Genomic DNA, 18,900 nt, shown 5'->3' with positions numbered 1-18,900 from the left:
GTAACTACAATCCAGTGGAGTCAAATCGAGATTTGGTTAAATACCTTTATTGTGTTTTAGCTCTCTGAACCTAATGGACAAACATCAGTTAGGATTTCTGTGGTGGGTTTAAATAAATAAAACATTTTAACGAGAACGTCCATGACTTTAGATAATGACTACATTTTAGTTCAAAAGCATTAACAATGCTTTTAAGTTAAGTTCATTTTAAAGCACCTTTTCCAGCAGAATTTCAATATTTTTGTTTTATATTACTGTATTTTGTTATGTACTGAATATGATTGTAGTTATGCTTTAGCTATTCAACCGTTGGAGTTACATTGTAGCTATGGATATGAAATACGATGCATGGTTAAAGCATACATTAACACGTTAAATAATATATACACATAGTAACATTAAGCCATAAAATATATATAATAGCAACATGTGCCATCTGCTGTATGATTACTTTTAATCAAAATTATTGGCAACAAATTTGATAATTCATTTATTGAAAGTAAAATCCACTTCCTTGGGTTTTTAGTTTATTGTTTTCATTTATGTTTGTCCATTACTTTACTTACACCCAAACACACTGAAAAGGAATTATTCCAATATATTAAATACATTATCAAAAAAAATGAAAGTGTAAAGAGCCAGGTTTACTTTTTATGTTGTTATAAAAAGGTCTCAGCCAAGGAATTCTGTGTGTTGGTTACCTGGAAAAAATCTATAACAATCTATAACAAAACCGTGATTGATCGAGTTAAGTAGACTTCAGGCCCCATGTGCAGTTGCATGCCGTGCTGGGTACTTGGTAACAAAAGATTTGTTTTTATTAATGATTTATAACTGGTCCATGAAACATTAGCAATGATTCATTAGCCAATGCTAAAGCCACTATTTATCAACTTTATAAATTGTGCCTTATTAAAAAGTTTCATTCTGTAGGTAAGATAATTTAGCTTTCCTCTCTGTAAACATGGGCTGATTAGACACTGGGCCCCTGAGCACTTAGATGTAAAAGTGTCTCCACCTTGTTTTTATAGGCACAATACATTAACACTGCAATACAGTGTGAAGTGTTGTGAACTGTCCTTCATAATGTTTGGGGCAAAATTCCGATCATTTCTACATTTACATCTGTTTACAGTTTTCAAAAAAATCAGATGTAGTTAAAGTCCATATTGAGGTTGACAGTTTTCAATACCTAGAGTACTGCAGTCTTTCCCTTTGTCTCTAGATCACCTTTAGAACTTGTCTGTAAAGCATGTGGGGGCGTTTTGGCTTAGGTGTGTATGGATGCTTACTTATCTTCATTGATGATATAACTGCTGCAGGAAGAAGTGAGGTGTTTACTATCTGCTTAAGTTCAAATGAAATTATATAAACTCATTGGTAGGTGGTTTATTCTACAGCAAATACCATGCTAAAGCAAAACAAGTTTTTCAGAGTAAAAAAAAAGGCCAGTTCTTGAGTGTTGATGTCAACCAAATCTGGGAGTACAAAGGGAAATGGATAAATAATGGATTCGTCCCATTGTTGAATTTACCGTTGACATTACAGATAATGTAATTTGCCTCCTTCTACAGTTGCTGTGATGGTGCATCTCTTTATGTCCATTTAAACCTTTTTATAACCATTCTTGAGGTCATTGTGCATCTATTTGTTGTTCTCCATCATCAAGCATTTACTTGAAACAGCAGCTGTAGCCCTGCTGGGCTAACCTGACCCTTTGGACCCCTAGACATGTGCCCAGTAGGCAAGGGAGTGGTGACGTCACTGATCTTAACTTGCTTTCTGTGGTTCCATTTTAGGAGTGGATGATTTTGCATGGCATTAAAATTTTCTCTGCCTGTGCTGAAATATCTCAGTGCTTCTAGCTGAAAAAAACAATCCTCCAAGTGACATCATCTGGTAGAGATCTGGAGGAGAAACATGACTAAACCATGTCCTCTGTAGTACGACTGACCAGATGACATAAAACTAACAGAGAAGGCAGAAGGAAGTTTCATATGCGTTAATTGCACAAAGCAGAAGCACAGTAATCAAGTTGAAAATTGGTGAAACCCCCTTTGATCCATCCATGACAAAAAAAAAATAAAATAAGCACACGATTCATTCTAAAATGATAAGAGACTGAGTCGGTCCTTTCTTGGTGCAGCTACTCGTCGCCTCCCTCTTTCTCCTCCTCCACTGCCTCCCTCGCTCTCTTCTTCAGCGTGCCGGGTCTAATAAACTACACGGCGCGCGCTGATTGGCTGAGGCGCCGCGTCGCCCCAAGCTGACCAATCGGCGTGGGCCACGGTAAGAGTTCTTCGGTCTACTTTTCCCGACTCCTCGGTAGCGTTTAGTGTGTGTTGCCAACCAGAGAGACAAGAGGAAAGCAACGGAAACCATGAGGCTGCTTCTGCTTGGTGAGTGATTAAAGCGAAGCTTTCCACTTTATGAAATGCAACATTTGCGTGACTCTTATTGGTGAATGTGTTTGGGTTACAACGCCGCTGTTGTCATTAGCTCCAGCAGCTAAGTTAAGATGCACAAAACAGAGCGAGAGAGGCCTCCATTGTCGTTTAATCAATGGATTAATAAACGGAAATATGACTTCCTATTTCCTATTCCTTCCTATTTATTTACGTGAGTAACGTACGCACGGTGATGTCCCCTTCAACGCCTATTTTAGCCGATGGGAGAGTTTGCATTGTTTAAAGCGGAACCTTTTGTGTATTCATCTTCTCTTCCAGGAGTGTTGGGCTGCTCCCTGGTCCTTTGTGTCCAGGCTTTGTACTCATCTAGCGACGATGTTATTGAGCTCACCGCTTCCAACTTCAACAGGGAGGTGATCCAGAGTGACAGTCTCTGGCTGGTGGAGTTTTACGCTCCTTGGTGAGTCCTTGCAGCGGTGGTCGGCCATTATTAGAGCTAACGATGGTAACGATGGCAAGTAAACCCCATATGGTGACACACTGGCGACAGTTTCATAGTATTCATCGTATTTTGAGTCCCACTTGGTGATTGCTTCTTTTCACGGAAACATCAGCCTTAGTCGTGGTCAGAAGAAGGACTAGAAACTTGTATGCAAATGTGGTGCCTCCTCCGTTGGGTGGGTAGAAGGTGCACTCTAAAAGTTTTGTTTGCAGAGTACAGCCTCATGCAAAACCAGTGTAAAGTGCTATGCGGTGGGTTAAAAACTTCACAAGAAAATGCTAAACTGAACAGAAAATGCTTTGTTCTTGCAAGTTACTGGCTTTGACTGACCTATTCACGTGCCAATATGTGCTTTATAGACTAGGAACAGTAAACTTGTAGCCAGTAGAGATGTGCAGGACTAAAGTCTGTGTAAATGAAAGATGTCAAAGATTCACTGGATGTTTTAATATTGGATCATTTGATTGAGTGACTAACTTCAGATGTACCAAATGACAACATGGAAGTTTTCTGCTTGAAAATGTGAATAATGAATGTCAGTGATGTTTCTCATCTCTCATTTAAGTCTATTAAGCATAAAAATGAACCATCGTAAGAAGTTTATTTATTGTTCAATGCATCACCTGGATTTTTATCATCACAGGTGTGGCCACTGTCAGAATCTGGCTCCTGAGTGGAAGAAAGCAGCCACTGCCCTCAAGGTAAACAAATGTCTCTGATCATCTTGACGTTTATTACCAGTTAAGAAATTGTTAAACATAGTAGTCTTAGTATGTCTTAAAGTGTTTAGAAGCCATTAGAAGAACCGTAAACGGAGACTTGAAAGTGGCCAGATACTAATACTGTCAACGCGAAGAAAGTTATAACGGTCTGGTTATATTTTGCTGTAATAAAGGTTGGTCTGTTTGTTATGCAAATCTTCAGGGTATTGTCAAAGTTGGTGCCGTAGATGCAGACCAGCACAAGTCACTGGGTGGTCAGTATGGCGTGAGAGGCTTCCCCACCATCAAGATCTTTGGAGCAAATAAGAACAAGCCAGATGAGTACCAAGGTACAGAAAAGCAGAGCACCTATTAATGTACATTCAATGTACATTTGACATGTTCCTCCAAAGTGATTTCCTTATGTTCTCTTAAATATAGTCATTTCTCTTTGAATAGTTGAGATTACAGCATGCTGTAGGTGGCACTTGGCAATTCACTTGAAACGAAACTGAATGTGTAGAAACTTCTCTTGCAGACCTTTAGGTTTCAGCTCCACTAACAAAAGTCTGCATGTGTTTCACCCCTCAGGTGGACGAAGTAGTCAGGCCATCGTGGATGGAGCCATGAACGCTTTGCGCAGTTTGGTGAAAGACAGGCTGAGCGGCAAGTCTGGAAGCTCTGGCTACAACAAGCAGGTAGAGAAGTAGTGAACCTGTCTGGTATCTGTTGTTTTTTGCAGTTATGAAATTAGAAAGATAAAACTCTCAAGCGAACATGGTTAAATGACACTCAGCTGCCCTCTAACAGAGCGGTGGTGGCAGCAGCAGTGGCAGCAAGAAGGATGTAGTTGAGCTCACAGATGACAACTTTGACAAGATGGTGCTGGAGAGCGATGATGTGTGGCTGGTGGAGTTCTTCGCCCCCTGGTGTGGACACTGCAAGAAGTAAGTTTGGTGTCTGACAGTCTTTAGTGAGTTATAGGAAACAGTGAAACACTCTCATTAGTATTAGAGATAAAATATTTGCCTGGGGTTCCTCTTATCAAGTTAAAAATATATTAGTAACTTTTTAGAATATATATTTAGTAGAGTAAAAAATCATCATCAATTTAAAAAAAAAAGAGGTGTTGTCAAATGCTTCTGTTACACACTCTCTTAATAGCAAGCCTGTTCTTTTGACCAAGCGGAAATTTGTAATTATTTCTGCTTTATTAGTAAGTTTCTAGTGTTCCTTATGTATTTAAATTTCACAAAGACAGCCCCCAGCAGAGCAGCCAGTGGGACGGCTCGGTGGAGCACAGTAATTAGATTTTTGAGTTTGTGCTGTATATTGTACCTTTTTTAAAGTTGAGGTCTGAGCTCCTTCATTCCAGAGCCATAATTATTACGTTATTATTAATTGTGTATTTATATATGTACATTTAGTACATATATGAAGTCGTTTTTTTTTTTTTTTTTTTTTTTTTTAAATCACAGATTCTATTGCAAAATATAGTATTTGCAATTCAAAATTAGAATATAGAAGTTGATATGAAGAAATAACTTTTTGAATTTTGTGAGTTCTTTGTCTGGAATCATAAGGAAAGATGCCAGGTTTATAATTTGTAAGTAAATGATGTACTGTAATGTAGAAATTGGTATTATTGTATATTAGTAGCATGATACTACTAATCATAGATAATACATCTATGATTAGTAGAAGTATTATTACCAGTATTATGTTGTGTGGTTTTTGGGTTTTTTGTTTTTTTGTTATTGTTTTTTTTAAATCATTACACTTTCCTGTTGTCAATAGCCTGGAGCCTGAGTGGACAGCTGCCGCCACAGCTGTCAAGGAGCAGACCAAGGGCAAAGTGCACCTCGGAGCTATGGATGCTACTACGCACCAGGTCGTGTCCAGCCGCTATGGGGTAAGTAAGCATCTGTAAATGATGATATGTCGATGTATTAGCAAAGACATCTCACAATGCAAATAGGGATACGAGGTGTTAAATATTACTAAGCTTATCGGTCCCTTTTAGTCCTTGTACAAAAAACTAAACAAAATGTAATTTAGAATGTGACTGAAATTAAGAGGTCATTTTAAAGCTACTGTTTACAAGCTCCACACACTGACTGTTCTCAAAGAGTCCTACAAACTAAATGCACCTACTCCTCCTAGATACAGTTACAATTACAGATGTCAATCTCCAAATTCCTGCCACCATAATATGTGTCTTAATATATAAGATAGTAGGAAGATGTCAAAATATCTTTCCTAGATGGTATCTTCAATTAAGTAAGAAACAATTGGGACTTTTTTCAAGGAATTATTTGCTTCCCTAATCCAGATTTGAAGAAATGCGTTTATGTCCATAGATCCGTGGATTTCCCACCATCAAGATTTTCCGCAAAGGGGAGGACCCAGAGGACTATCAGGGAGGACGTTCCCGTGGTGACATCATTGAGAAGGCTTTGGAGCTGTTTTCTGATAATGCCCCTCCTCCTGAAGTGCTAGAGGTCAGTACAATGGGGGCTGTTATCAGATGCATATATGAAGCTTGTATATTGCATCTGGTTTTTGTCCCTTAACTCCCAGAATTTCCACAGTCTTTTATTCCCCTCTTTTTTTCATAGTTTAGAACCAAATTGTGATTTAACTTGTCTCCTATCTAGCAAACATATTCATTTGAAATGACATAAAAAAAAAACACCTAAAAAAAGAATTACAAATTGCACACGAAGGACACATCTTAAAGACTGTGACTGTACTGTGCTGAACAGATGTTCTGTAACAAAGAATGCTAGTTAGTTGATATTATTAGACAAAAAAAAATTAAATCATATATATTTATGCAAATTCGCAAAACATTAAACTTGTGTGATTTGAATGTTTGTCATTCAGATTCTTAACGAAGATGTCTTGAAGAAGACTTGTGATGACAGTCAGTTGTGTATTATTGCTGTCCTACCGCACATCCTCGACACAGGTGAGAACACCCATTTACACAAATGGTGGTGCAGTGGCTGTCTCATTCCCAAATTACTCACTTTCAGTCGTTCTTGTATCTAAACAGGTGCAGCTGGTAGAAATGCCTATCTGGAGGTTATGATAAAGATGGCAGAGAAATACAAGAAGAAGATGTGGGGGTAAGTAGGAGAGACCAGCCATGGATAATTATTCAGTTTGAATAATTATGACTGACTAATAGCCTTCTGTCCGTTCATCAGCTGGCTGTGGACTGAAGCTGGAGCTCAGATGGATCTGGAGGCCTCGTTGGGTATTGGTGGATTTGGGTACCCTGCTATGGCCGCCTTCAATGCCCGCAAGATGAAATTTGCTCTGCTTAGGGGATCCTTCAGTGAGACTGGCATTCATGAGTTCCTCAGGTAGGGGGTGCTGTTGTATACTGTCATCTGACTAGTAAACTTAAAAAAAACAAAAACAAATTTCAGAGTAAACTTTAAGGTGGAGCTCACTTGACTGATTTTGTCCTCAGGGAGCTTTCTGTGGGCCGTGGCTCAACTGCCACAATGGGAGGTGGGTCTATGCCTAAGATTCATGCTGTTGAAGCCTGGGATGGCAAAGATGGACAGGTGAGTGGGAGAGTCAGAGCGAGAGTGATCTTTGTCTCCGTTGTGTATTTGGATTGTGGTCAGTTTGAGACTTACAGCCAAACAAGAGTTAAAATTGACAGACACAATGTTTAATACATTTTATTACATGTTACTTAACCTCAAGCTGCATATTTCACTGCATTTCTGCGCAGCCAAAACCCAAACTTTCTATGCTTGTACTGTACAGATCAATCAGCCTTGTCTGTGCTCCCACTGAACATAAACTCTTATTTTCAGTGTTCTCCGTTGAGAGTTTTACTAAAGGTCATTTTAAACGATATGTCTGTATCCAGTGACCGTGTCCAAATGGAGAGCATTTTGTCCCGGATCCATGGGGGGAACAAAATATCTGCAGATGAAGATTCTCATATTTTATCATTTGTGTATCTACTGCAGTTTAAAACATTTTAAAGCAGCATGTGTGGACTAAGATTGCGGAGTTGCTCAATTTGCAAGTAGATCACATTTTCTGACATTTCAAAATGTGAGTAATATACAACAGCAAGAACTTGATATTTACCCAAAGGAATATATCAAGAAAAATGCCAACTGCTTGATAGACAGTTGGCATGGTCTCAGAGTAAATGTCAGATCTGGAGTTTTTTGTTGTAATTCAGGGAAGGTTTTACAAGTGTGCAGTCCACTAAAAATTGTTTTTCAGTGTCTATAAACAAGGGGCACTTTTCATGCTTGGCTCCATTTTTTTTTTCTAAATCTTTATTTTAAACTGTTGTCATCCCCAGCTTCCTGTTGAGGAGGACTACGACCTCAGTGATGTAGACCTGGATGATGACTTTGAGAAGGATGAGCTATGAGCCTAAATGGGGCGGGATCTGAGCCAGACTGCCTTGGGTTGGATCTGGTCTGGTCCTGCGCGACCCGCCTCTCTTCTCCTATGGACGAATGGGAGGACCTGTCGCCTTGTTACTGAAATACTCTATAAATGACACATGAGAGACACCTGCAGTTTCTCACATCATCTTTGTCAGTCACATGGGGACATGAGGGGGGGAGGTGTGTGTGTGTGTGTGTGTGTGTGTGTGATGTCCCTGGAGTGAACTCTGCCTCACATACCTGCTGAACATTAAAAGCTGCATATTTATACGGCCGTTGCCAGCAGTGGAGAGGAGGGAGGAGGTTCTGAATGTGGCATTTTAGTTGTTCAAGCCTCTTTCAAACATTGTTCCCTATTCAGCTATTCCCAAATGCATATTTTAATGTGAACTTGTCAAAGTAACAAGTCACTGTTCACTGGTGTGAATACATTTTTCTTTTTTTTTTTCATTTCTCCTTTTTTAAACCAGAATATTGGTGGGTTTGCATCGTGTGTCAAGGACAAGGGGATACTGTGGGACACGTTGTGTAGATTTTTCTTACACGACTTTATTTCAATTGTGTGAAAACAAAATTACATTTTTGTTACAAAAATAAAAAAGGAATAAAAACAATCACGGCCTCTTTATTCACATAGACTGTTACAAAATTACTGAGCGCATGCAATACCAAAGTCATACACTAAAGCTTATTCCGTATTGTGATTTGTCAAGCTACTGTTGATATGGCTAAACTACAACACATTTAAGTCCAATCAAATTATACCAAGCGATGTAATTAGTTTCCTCTGAACCTAACATAATGAGAGTGGTAATACTTGTAAGCCGTCAGTATAAATAGATGATATGGCACTTCACTTATGGAGAACATCTAAAAACTTTTTCAAAGGGAGTGTTTTGAGAAAGCATAATTAGAATACGTCAACTGAAGAGCAAGTCATAGTCCACAGAGAATCAGCCAAATTAACAAGACAACTATCCCTTAATGTAAACATAAGACGTGGAGTGCTGTTAAAATGTAAGTTGTCTGTAAGGGGCGTGATGATGAATGAGCCCCTGACGGGAACTGTATAAAGCTGGATGCATATGGGAGTGTGTTCTACAAAGTGTATATCTGTAATCGTCTCTGTCTTCGGAGCTAACGAGAGGTTCCCTGATCTGACTGCAGCAGTCTGACAATGGATGGGTCACTCTTGGCACCTTTAATGAACTCTTCCAAAGACAATCTTCCTGTGGAGCAGAAACCAAAAAAAGAAACCGTGTGACACGGGCGAACCATCCAGCAGTCACCCACAAAAATCCACAGAAACTCATCAGATGTTCCCTTTGAGCTCATGTACCTAAAATATCCCTGCTGCTCTCAAAACATATTACAAGCAAAATGCACATTCATAAAATAAATCCCATTAAACTTGCATTAACCATTTTATGACCCAGTGAACGACACTCGAAAAGTGTGAGCAACAATGCAATTTTCAACCAGAAATGTAAGACTTGATCTACATAAACCTATACAAGTCAAATAACATTCAACAATTCCAATGATTAAAACAAACCAAGGGGTTCATTAAATATTGAAAATGATGTTGTTACTTATAAATATTTCTGTGTTACTGAGGTTGTCTGAACTGGAGGGACATGAGAGAGTGTGGAGTGTGTGTGTTGCCACGTCTTTCTGTCATGTGGCATCGTTGTAAATTTCATTAGGAAGGAGGGATAACTGGGTTTTGGTGGATTTACCCTCCATTACAGATGTAGCCGTGGGTCTGGTCTGTGGTACCATGTGATGTTATAAAGCTCGACACACATAGTTCGACCTTCAGACTTTTCGAATCGTTGGCATCGATATGACTTAGGAGGTTATGACAAGACTATTACGGATCTTGTGAGTCATGGTCATGTTACGTCATGTTGTTTTATGGCAACCTATTCCTCGTCTCCAACATCTTCCATCTTTCCTGTCGCTCTTAAATTGTTCTTGGGTATAGTTGATAATGACAAGTATTATTACCTAACTAATCCTTCATCATATGTCAATAATTTGGCTGACTTGATTTGAAAAAATGGCAGGTACTAACTTTGGGCATCTGCAACTGTGTAGCCTACTTTTGTTTCAGTAAGTTTCATTTTGAGTCTTTGCAGCTGCAGCCACGAAGGACCAGCAAACAAATTAATATTTTTTCCTCTTTATGTACATCTGCTGTACAGCAAACTCATTAACACACCTATTCCCTGTAAGATGAGCCCAAGCGTAACAGTTTTATTCAGGAGTTACACTTTCCGTACTGAAAGTGACAGCTGGTTATGAGATTTCCACACTAAAGCATACACATAAAATAAAATAAAAAATGAAACAGTCTTACCGTCATTGTCAATGTCCATCTGTCTGAAGATCTTATCTGTCCTTTTCTCCGGTGTTGATTCGTCCTCGGGCATCTTCATTACTGATGACACCATCTTATAAATTGCCTACAAATTAGAGTAAGAACACTTTGCTGTAAGAATTCATTTCCCTGTTAATCTGTTTGGAGCTTTTAGAGTCATTAAAGATGAAAAATAAGTGTTCCCATCTGACATGTTTGTTACATGTATTGTCTGAATGCTTTGCCCTGTTTTCCGTTGCTACCTGGTAATGATGGTGCTCTGGCAACAAAAGCTCATCCTGTTATTGCCATCACTGTACGTCTCTCTCTGAACAGGCCAGTCAGATGTGAGCTCAGAATGTGTCTATTTGCTTATCTAATAAAAAGTCAGACACATTTCACATCATCTAGAGGTCTCTGTCTTAAATGGTAGAAAGATGTTTTGCTAAAAAACAACAACACAACAGTACACTACTCTGTGTGTGTGTGTGTGTGTGTGTGTGTGTGTGTGTGTGTGTGTGTGTGTGTGTGTGTGTGTGTGTGTGTGTTCACATTCATTTGTATCCACAAACACAAAGGACTGAGCCAATATTGATATGGCCCTGCAGGCTGCTCAGCTCACCATATTGGAAGAGTAAATATAGCCAGAGTGATAAGAAAAAAAGACGCAGCCTGTATCCATGAGGTGAAGTGAGGATGAATGTGTAAACGAATACTACACCTTAAATGAGACAGCAGGCTAAAATGCATATGTGATGCATATCCTGTAATTTACACACCAAACAAATGTCTGTGCCACATGCTGAGATGGGAACTTTTGCTGCTCTTCTTTGTCTTGTATGATTGTCAAATCCTACAGGTAAATGTCTTCAGTGCTTGGACTGATACAACAAAATGCTCAAAGATGTCACTTTTGAATTCACCATCATTTGTCACTGTTTTCTGCAAGTCTATAATCCAGGAAAGCAATAATTAATTACCAAACAGCAATATAGGCTCAGTTTAAATGTGCTAACCCTAAAGAAATCTGACAAGATACATATATTCCTTCTTTTTTTTTCACTTTTATCACTTATGTCTGTGGAGATGCCTTTCCTCTAGTATGAGTTATGATGTTTGTCCTCACCTGAACTATCTCCAGCATCTCTGCCCGGCTTATGTACCCGTTCCCGTCCAGGTCGTACATGCTGAAGGCCCAGCGCAGCTTTTGCTCCAGCCCACCGCGAGACGTCACACTCAAGGCAATAATGAATTCCCTGAAATCAATAGTAGCATCGCCATTGGTGTCAAATGTACGAAAGACGTGCTCTGCAAATTTTGAGGCATCTCCATAGGGGAAGAAGTTGGCGTAAATCTTCTTGAACTCCTCAACCGTTAGGTGGCCAGTGGGACAGTCCTTGAGGAAGCCTCGGTACCACTCCTGCAGCTCGTGGTCAGTGAACTCTGTGTTTTCTCTCAGGTCGTTCAGGACCTCAGGCCGCAGCTTGCTGTTCTGTTTCCCCATGACACAGCACTCTCTCAACCAGGCAGTGAGCTGGGATGTTGTTTTTACCTTCTCCTTTCACGTCTCCAAGCTCTGTGTGCTTTTACTGTCCACGTCGAAGGCTGCCCAACTTCCTACGTTCCTGCAAGACACCAACAACCCTGATTAATTCCCTTGCGTGAATACCATGAATGACTCAGGGGTACAATAATTCCCTGTCAGTTTACAGGAGTGTTTTTATTATTGAACATTTGCTAAAGATGCTCCAAGGCGAGGGAGAGCAGTTGAGTCAATTTCCACACGTACATACATGAGATTGCAACTTAGATGTCATGAGGGTACTTGTGCATATGTGTTTGTGTGGCAGTGTTTAGCCTGGTCTCTGTGGACACAGTATTAACCCAGTGATATGGGGATCTATAAATATATCGACCCTTCGCAGCACGGTGGAGGGACAGGTGTCCTGGGGCTTTGTAATTCTCAATAAAACCACTTTCTGAAAGGTCAGGCCGAGGCTGACTGTTACCGAGCAGGCCAGGTATTCATTTCGACAATAATCCCCACTTTCATGTGAGAATGGATATTCTAATTGATTTTAAACAGGTGGAGGTTAAGCTGCGGAGGTTCATGTACTGATGAAAGAGAAACACAAAAGAAGGCTAAAACATACCAATGCAAACACAGACGCTGAAGCTTTTGACCACCTGGTCCTATTCACCTTTGGTTTCTGTGGTTTATCTGTTTCCATGGTTATTCCATGGTTATTTTGAAAAATGTTTTTATTCATGTATGCAGGAGTATTCATTGGGGATGTGAGGATGCATAAACATGGCACATTTAGAATAAAGTTATACCAGTATAATTACTAATAAACGGGACACTTGCATCTGACTGGTGAGGCAGAGGGGAAGGTGGGTGTCTTAGTCAGTAAAAAGGTTATGATGCTGACTGAGTCAACAATAGGTAGTGGTGTAGTTTCTTTAGTATAAATGAGAAGAAAATATCTGTCATAACTTAGTCAAAAACGCAAAAGCAGAAATTAATCTGTTTGATTAAAATGATTTTAACTAACTAACCTTACCAAGGTACCTGTATGTGAAAGAAAGAAACAGAAACAAACAAAGATACAAATGGCAAAAGCAATAATAAATAATTAGTTGAAAGCCACTGACTACCACTTGAAATCTAAATCATGAGGAATAAAATGGCCAAAACCTGAGCTAATCTTTAACAACATGTATCTGGTAAAGTGTGAGTGGGAGGGACAGATAGAAAGAGAAAGATGTGCGGGGGCAGGGAAGAAGAAAGAATGGAAAAAGTATGACACACAGAAAGAAAAACAATTTCCAGCCACACTACACGAGCCGCTTTGCTTGTACCAGTGGTCCAATTACATGAATTTATGAAAGAGAGAGAGGGGGAGATTTAGCCCCCTGTTCTCACTCTTTCTATTATGGAAAAGCCATCGTTCCTGTGTGATTGGCATCAGAACGATTCTCTCTGACGTAGAATAAATGAGAGCTGTGTATTTGAACAGGGTCTTTTTTACACACAGACGTCTTCATTTCTCATCATTCTTAGCCGGGTGTAATTTCCTGTACGTTTATGAGCCATCAAACTCTGAAAAATGTCACTCAAAGGAAACGATGAGGCCAGGTGCACAGCACATCAGGACAATAAATTTCTTTTCCCATTTTCTTTTTCATGTTTATTAAATTATGAAACGTCAGGAATCCTGTTGTACACCTCTTGAATGGCAGAATTTGTTTTTAATAATTAAGATTCAAATTTGTACTATAATACAAACTATATTGAACTATAATTCCTTAATATTCCACAAAACAACTTTGTGATGCTGCTTTGTGCTAAATGCCACAGTGATGGTGCTATTGATATTTGTTCATTTTAGCAGGAGAGAATGCTAATGTGCTCATGGTAATCTGTCATTGAAGGTGTTCATAAAACAAGATGTGTTTATATTTTGATCTGGGTGAAGAATGAACGTTTAACAAGTTATGTTGCATTTGAGCCGCCGGTTGCAGATACATTGAAGTGAAGGGATTTGCCAGGGATTTTTGGGACTGTTAATTTTTAAAACTATCACATTTCATATCAGTCTATTCAACGGGTGTTGAATTGGTGGACCAACCAGCTGCCAGTCGATTTTTAAAGCTATGATGTCAGCAAGAATAAAAATATTAAATTCAACAGATTTTTGGAATACTATTATTCACTTTTGAAATAATGACACCCTAATGACACCCTCACATTTTAGGATGTTGTGATGCCTCAGCTTACTTCATAGCAAGCTTGGAGGAGTGACCCACTAAAAAAAATGGGAAGTCATTGTCTGCTGACGATGTTTTAACTAGGCCACGGAATAAAGGCCTGCAGGCCTAATCATTTTCCTTCCGCTCTATCATACAACAGGATAAGGAAGCAGCAGCTCCTCCTTGGCTCTGGGTCACATGTACTTTTCCAGCACAGCTCTGTGTGCAGGCTGAGCTGGGGCAGACTTAAATATGGGCATTGCTATTTATTCCCACAAACACAGAAAACCACAAGAAACCCAGAAGATTCCAGGCTGGGCAATTGTAAAGTGCTGCTGTTATGTTGTAGCTCTGAGTTGATTAAGAGTTGATTTCCTTTTTGGTAAAAAATAGCGAAAGACTATAATTGGCCAAATTCAAGAAAGACCCTTGTCAGTGATTGTCACTTGCAAAGCAGTTTGCATTTCAGCGAAATATGCTCATTAAAGTCTAGACTTCTGTGAATAGATTACGGCTATTCTATATTTCTATTGTGGCTTTTTAGGATATTTTTAGGATTTCTAGGACTTTTTAGGATAACAGAAAGTAGGAAGACTTTCCAGCATTTCATCAAGAACATTTTTGGAAATGGAAGTAATCATACTGTAGGTCTGTATCTGAGATGTTTTTTACATTTCTCTTTTGATTTTGTTTTTTAAGTTCTACTTTACTACACTGTAATATATTTTGATATGTGTTCAGAAATAACTGTTAAATATTGCTTTGACAGCCCTATGACCTACCTTATACAGAGACTCACATTCCCTGTTCCTTGACTGCTACAGTTGCATGATAAGTTTGTAAACCGAACAAGCTGCGAGAGGTGCTTGATACACAGCAGCCCTTCGAGATCGCCATTCCACATTTATTGTTTGCAATTCCGCTAGGTCACACAGAGACACTCTCTCTCCTTGTCCCCAACCCCCATCTCTGTTCTGTATGGTCCACATTTCCAGCGAGCGCCCTGCTTAATGAGACTGTTTCACACAGGCTCCAGTGCATCATGCATCCCCCTAACCCTTTATGACTGGAGAGGAAGTGTATGTATGGATGCACATAGGTGGAGTTGTACAAGCAAGCTTCCTGTAGTGCATCCATAAGGTTTGTCTAATCACTTGAACAACCTCCAATTTTTGTTCTTCCTCCCATAATTAAATAGATTCCACATTTCATTATGTAACCAGGGTACTTTTCCAACTCCGTGTAAACATGACATAAAAAATGTTTTTCATGCTGTCTGTATCGTGCCACTTTTGACTGGAATGTAAATCAAACAAACTAATATGGTTCGGTGCACAGAGAGAAGGCAGACTACCCATTTAAGTGGTGCCTGTAGCCTGCTGTGCAGCGGATGAGCAGAGGAGCTCTGCAGCCAGACGTTCTGTGTAGTGCTGGTAACTAAGTCCTCATCAGGTGGGTGAGGAGTTTGGGCCAGTGTACAAGGAAGAAAAAGAGAAAATGAGCTCTCCAGTTCTTGCTACTAATGCTGTTTCGTGCCAGTCTCTCTGAACGAGTGTCAGAGAAAATCATGCATCGGATCAGGATGAAGTCCCCTGACACACCAGTAGTCAAGGCAACAGCATAGTACTGCTAAGGCTTATGAGTAGGAGGCGGTATAACTATCAATCTGTGGCACACGCAGGGCAGGACATATATCAAGACTTAAGAAACACTTTTTTTGAGTGTATATTTAAAATGTTTTCTATTGATTTTAATTGCAGCCTAAAGTAAAACACTGCATTTCTCACAGTGTTTTGGGTCGTGCACAATGAATAATGTGTCATTTTCATTTCTTAATATGTCCAGGGTTTTAAGTGTCAATTTACATATTCTAAATGTAACTGATCAAACTTCATTAAAAATCATTAGCTTCCTTTTTATTTAGTGAGTTTTTAAGAATACTTATTGCACAACTGGTGAGTGGGCCCATTTTATTCTGGATGCACACTGTTCACACATTGGATTTGGTCCTGTTATTAAAAACTGTTAGCTATACAACAATAACAATAGTGTGGAGTAGTAGCTGAAATAAGAGGGATGGTGAGTGTAATTTTGGCAAGGATGGAGTCCTACTGCACGACGATACACCTTCCACGGATTCATCAGTATTTAAAAATGTTTTCATCAGTGCAAATAAATAATATGAAATAAAATTGTTCTTTAGCAGATTCATATTGGGATTGTAAAAAATTATCTTCTTGCCTTAGAATTTTCTGCTGTCCAAAGTTTATTTTTATATATTTATTTATTTTGTATTCAAACTACATTAGTTAGGTTTTATTTGTTTGGTTCACTTAGTTTAAAATCTTTTGCGAGAGTGACCAGAGAACAGACAACACATACACCCCAGTCACACAAAACAGTTGTGGCACACACAGCCACACGATTAGTTCACTATTATTATATTAATAATTTAATTAAGTATTTGTGTTTGCTCCACCAGTGGTGCACAGGTTCTTTGGGTTTTATTTTTTATTTTAAATGTTGTGTATACATTGTCAACAGTGAGAGCCTAATAACTTTAAGCATCTTGCTAAGCATTATGAGCTTCAACTACATTGCATATTAATAATATCTATATTTGTACAGTGTGCTTCTAGGTACTTGTACAGCTTGTATTAATTCTAAGTATATTTTTCAGCCTTCATATGTATGGACATATTTTGAAGTGTGGATGAAATGTGTTTTTTATGGGTGTTGCCCCTGTATTACTCTCCTCTGTGGCAGTAAAGAGCAGACTCACCACTGACGTGGGCTGGACATTACAGTGGCTATTTCCCACCCGAGTTATTTTTCCATAAAGTTATGAAAACTTACCTTGTTTAGGAGAAACTTGTTTATTAGTCTTCTGGTGAAAAAGTCCACTTTCCCACTTGAAGGCGTCACCTACAGCCAAACTTAAGACTACAGCCTAACTAAAAGTACTAAACCTACCACCTCCTCCTACTGTAAAATCCAACACGAAAATAATTTAAACTTCAAAGCCGTCTGATAGTTATTGAGATAAAACAAAACAAAAAAAAAAATAGAAACAAACAATATGCGTTTTACCAGAGATAGCGTAAGCGCGGACTCCAGCATCCAGGTCCCGGTGTAGCGGGTTTATCATTTAGTGGAAGATGTGGCACAGAGCTCGGTTTTCATGGGGCTCGTTCAAGTAGCAACTGATGAGGGTTCTTTTCTCTTTAAAGGCGATTAAAGTGACGTCGTCTGGCTGCGAGGTGAAGGAACATGGCGTCTAAAGACCCATGCGGACAGTTATTTGGCTAAAACAAATATAGCTGGTATTTAAAAATGATTTACTTAACATATATTTATTTGTAATTTTTGAGCAGTGTTCCAACTTCCCCCCCCACTTATACGCTGAATGGATTCGTCCACACTCGCAGCCTGCATCGTAGAAAACAGTCGCAACAGCGTCCTGTGGAAAATCATCACTGGCGACTATTATTAGCACTGTATCAAAAATAAACTGCTCTCATTTGACGGAAGATCGTGGTACTACAACAAACAAGAGGTCTCTCCAAATACATTCTTAGATATAAATTGTCAAATAAGAATTTAAGGTTGACAAGGAGATTTCAGCCGCATACATTATGGCATCCTGTAGAAAAATGGTTTTATTGACACACTTCTGTCATTATGACGCAAAAAACTTGCTCGCTCCATAAACACCCAAAAGAATATTTGTGTTTAATTTTTAGAGTTGCACAAGAGAGCATGCCTCCTTGGCTGACAATGTTTTTTTTTTTTTGTAATTTTAACTTAAAAAACAACTTGTATGTCTCTGTAATGTTTTGTGCGACAAGCTGTACTATGGGTTTACACAAGGAAGTAAAAATCTATAGACTATTTTCCCCGGCGTGACATCTCCCAGGATGTACTCGGGTCCATCAGTACCCATGAAAAGCTTGTGTAGGCTTAAGTGACACTGCAGACAGGGTGGTGTGTCAGCATTTCAGTGAGTGGATAAATTATTAACTGTGTGTATGTGTGTGTGGGTTCGTGAAGCCTGACACCTGTCTCCTTACACACATGGAGTGTTTATCTCTACCTAATAGTGAGTACAATGCAGACAAAGGGGGGGCCTGGGGCAGTGTTTGATAAGTCTGAGGTTGCTTTTTGTGCTTTTGCCAATTTGGAAGCTAATACAGCCAAAAGCCTGTCATCACTGGAGTAAAGCAGATGAAAAAGCTGTCAAGACTTACTTAGAAGAGAAAAGCCTTTGGAGACTAGTTTAAGACACTAGCGCTTAAAATTAAAAAGCAGCTTATCACGTTGCCACTGCAAGTCGGTTCAATCTAAATGTTACATGTAAACCTACATAGAGTATTAATTAATTACGTATTAAGTTGAACTATTTGAAAAAAGCTGATTAGTGGTCCTTAATGGCATAACTGTTGACTGCTAACCATTTTCACACTTACTGACTTTAATTGTTTGGTAAAATAGTCAAATCCTCTACTGATGAAAATGGTTAAACTTGGGGTAAATGCATATGTTTATAAAGACCACGAGATGTGGTTGAAAGTCCCTGAAGAATATTGCAATTAGAAAAAACTGTTGTCAGCCAACTTTTAGGTTTTTCCTCCGTTTTAGATATTTACTAAATTAAATGTTAGTCAACAGCACAGTAACAATGAGTAGTAGACTTTAAACAAGATGTGCACTATATTAACATTTAGCTGTGAGAATGCAAGCT

General features: G+C 39.1%; 2 protein-coding genes across 3 annotated transcripts; one reads left to right on the top strand and one right to left on the bottom strand.

The window, feature by feature from the left end:
• Positions 1-2,255: 2,255 nt before the first annotated feature.
• On the top strand, positions 2,256-8,658 carry pdia6 (protein disulfide isomerase family A, member 6). Its single transcript, XM_067482278.1, has 13 exons — positions 2,256-2,399; positions 2,727-2,868; positions 3,554-3,611; positions 3,835-3,961; positions 4,203-4,309; positions 4,422-4,558; positions 5,409-5,523; positions 5,972-6,112; positions 6,498-6,582; positions 6,670-6,742; positions 6,824-6,982; positions 7,093-7,189; positions 7,954-8,658. Exons 1-13 carry the CDS (start codon positions 2,381-2,383, stop codon positions 8,023-8,025), a joined length of 1,332 nt encoding a protein of 443 aa, XP_067338379.1. The 5' UTR covers positions 2,256-2,380; the 3' UTR covers positions 8,026-8,658.
• A 153-nt stretch (positions 8,659-8,811) lies between these two features.
• Positions 8,812-17,354, bottom strand: hpcal1 (hippocalcin-like 1). 2 transcript variants are annotated; one of them, XM_067482280.1, is made up of 4 exons: positions 17,250-17,354; positions 11,533-12,031; positions 10,407-10,512; positions 8,812-9,273 (listed from the first exon to the last, which is right to left on the bottom strand). In XM_067482280.1, the coding sequence occupies exons 2-4, from the start codon at positions 11,908-11,910 to the stop codon at positions 9,182-9,184; spliced, it is 576 nt and encodes a 191-aa protein (XP_067338381.1). In that variant the 5' UTR covers positions 11,911-12,031; positions 17,250-17,354; the 3' UTR covers positions 8,812-9,181. The 2 variants fall into 2 exon arrangements, with proteins under 2 accessions (XP_067338381.1, XP_067338380.1); XM_067482279.1 differs by having other exon boundaries at positions 17,016-17,313.
• Positions 17,355-18,900: the final 1,546 nt, after the last annotated feature.

Source organism: Channa argus, chromosome 17 (genome assembly GCF_033026475.1).
Source record: "Channa argus isolate prfri chromosome 17, Channa argus male v1.0, whole genome shotgun sequence".
Taxonomy (NCBI): domain Eukaryota; kingdom Metazoa; phylum Chordata; class Actinopteri; order Anabantiformes; family Channidae; genus Channa; species Channa argus.
The sequence above is the reverse complement of the archived record's forward strand: the minus strand, read 5'-3'. Positions and strand labels throughout refer to the sequence as shown.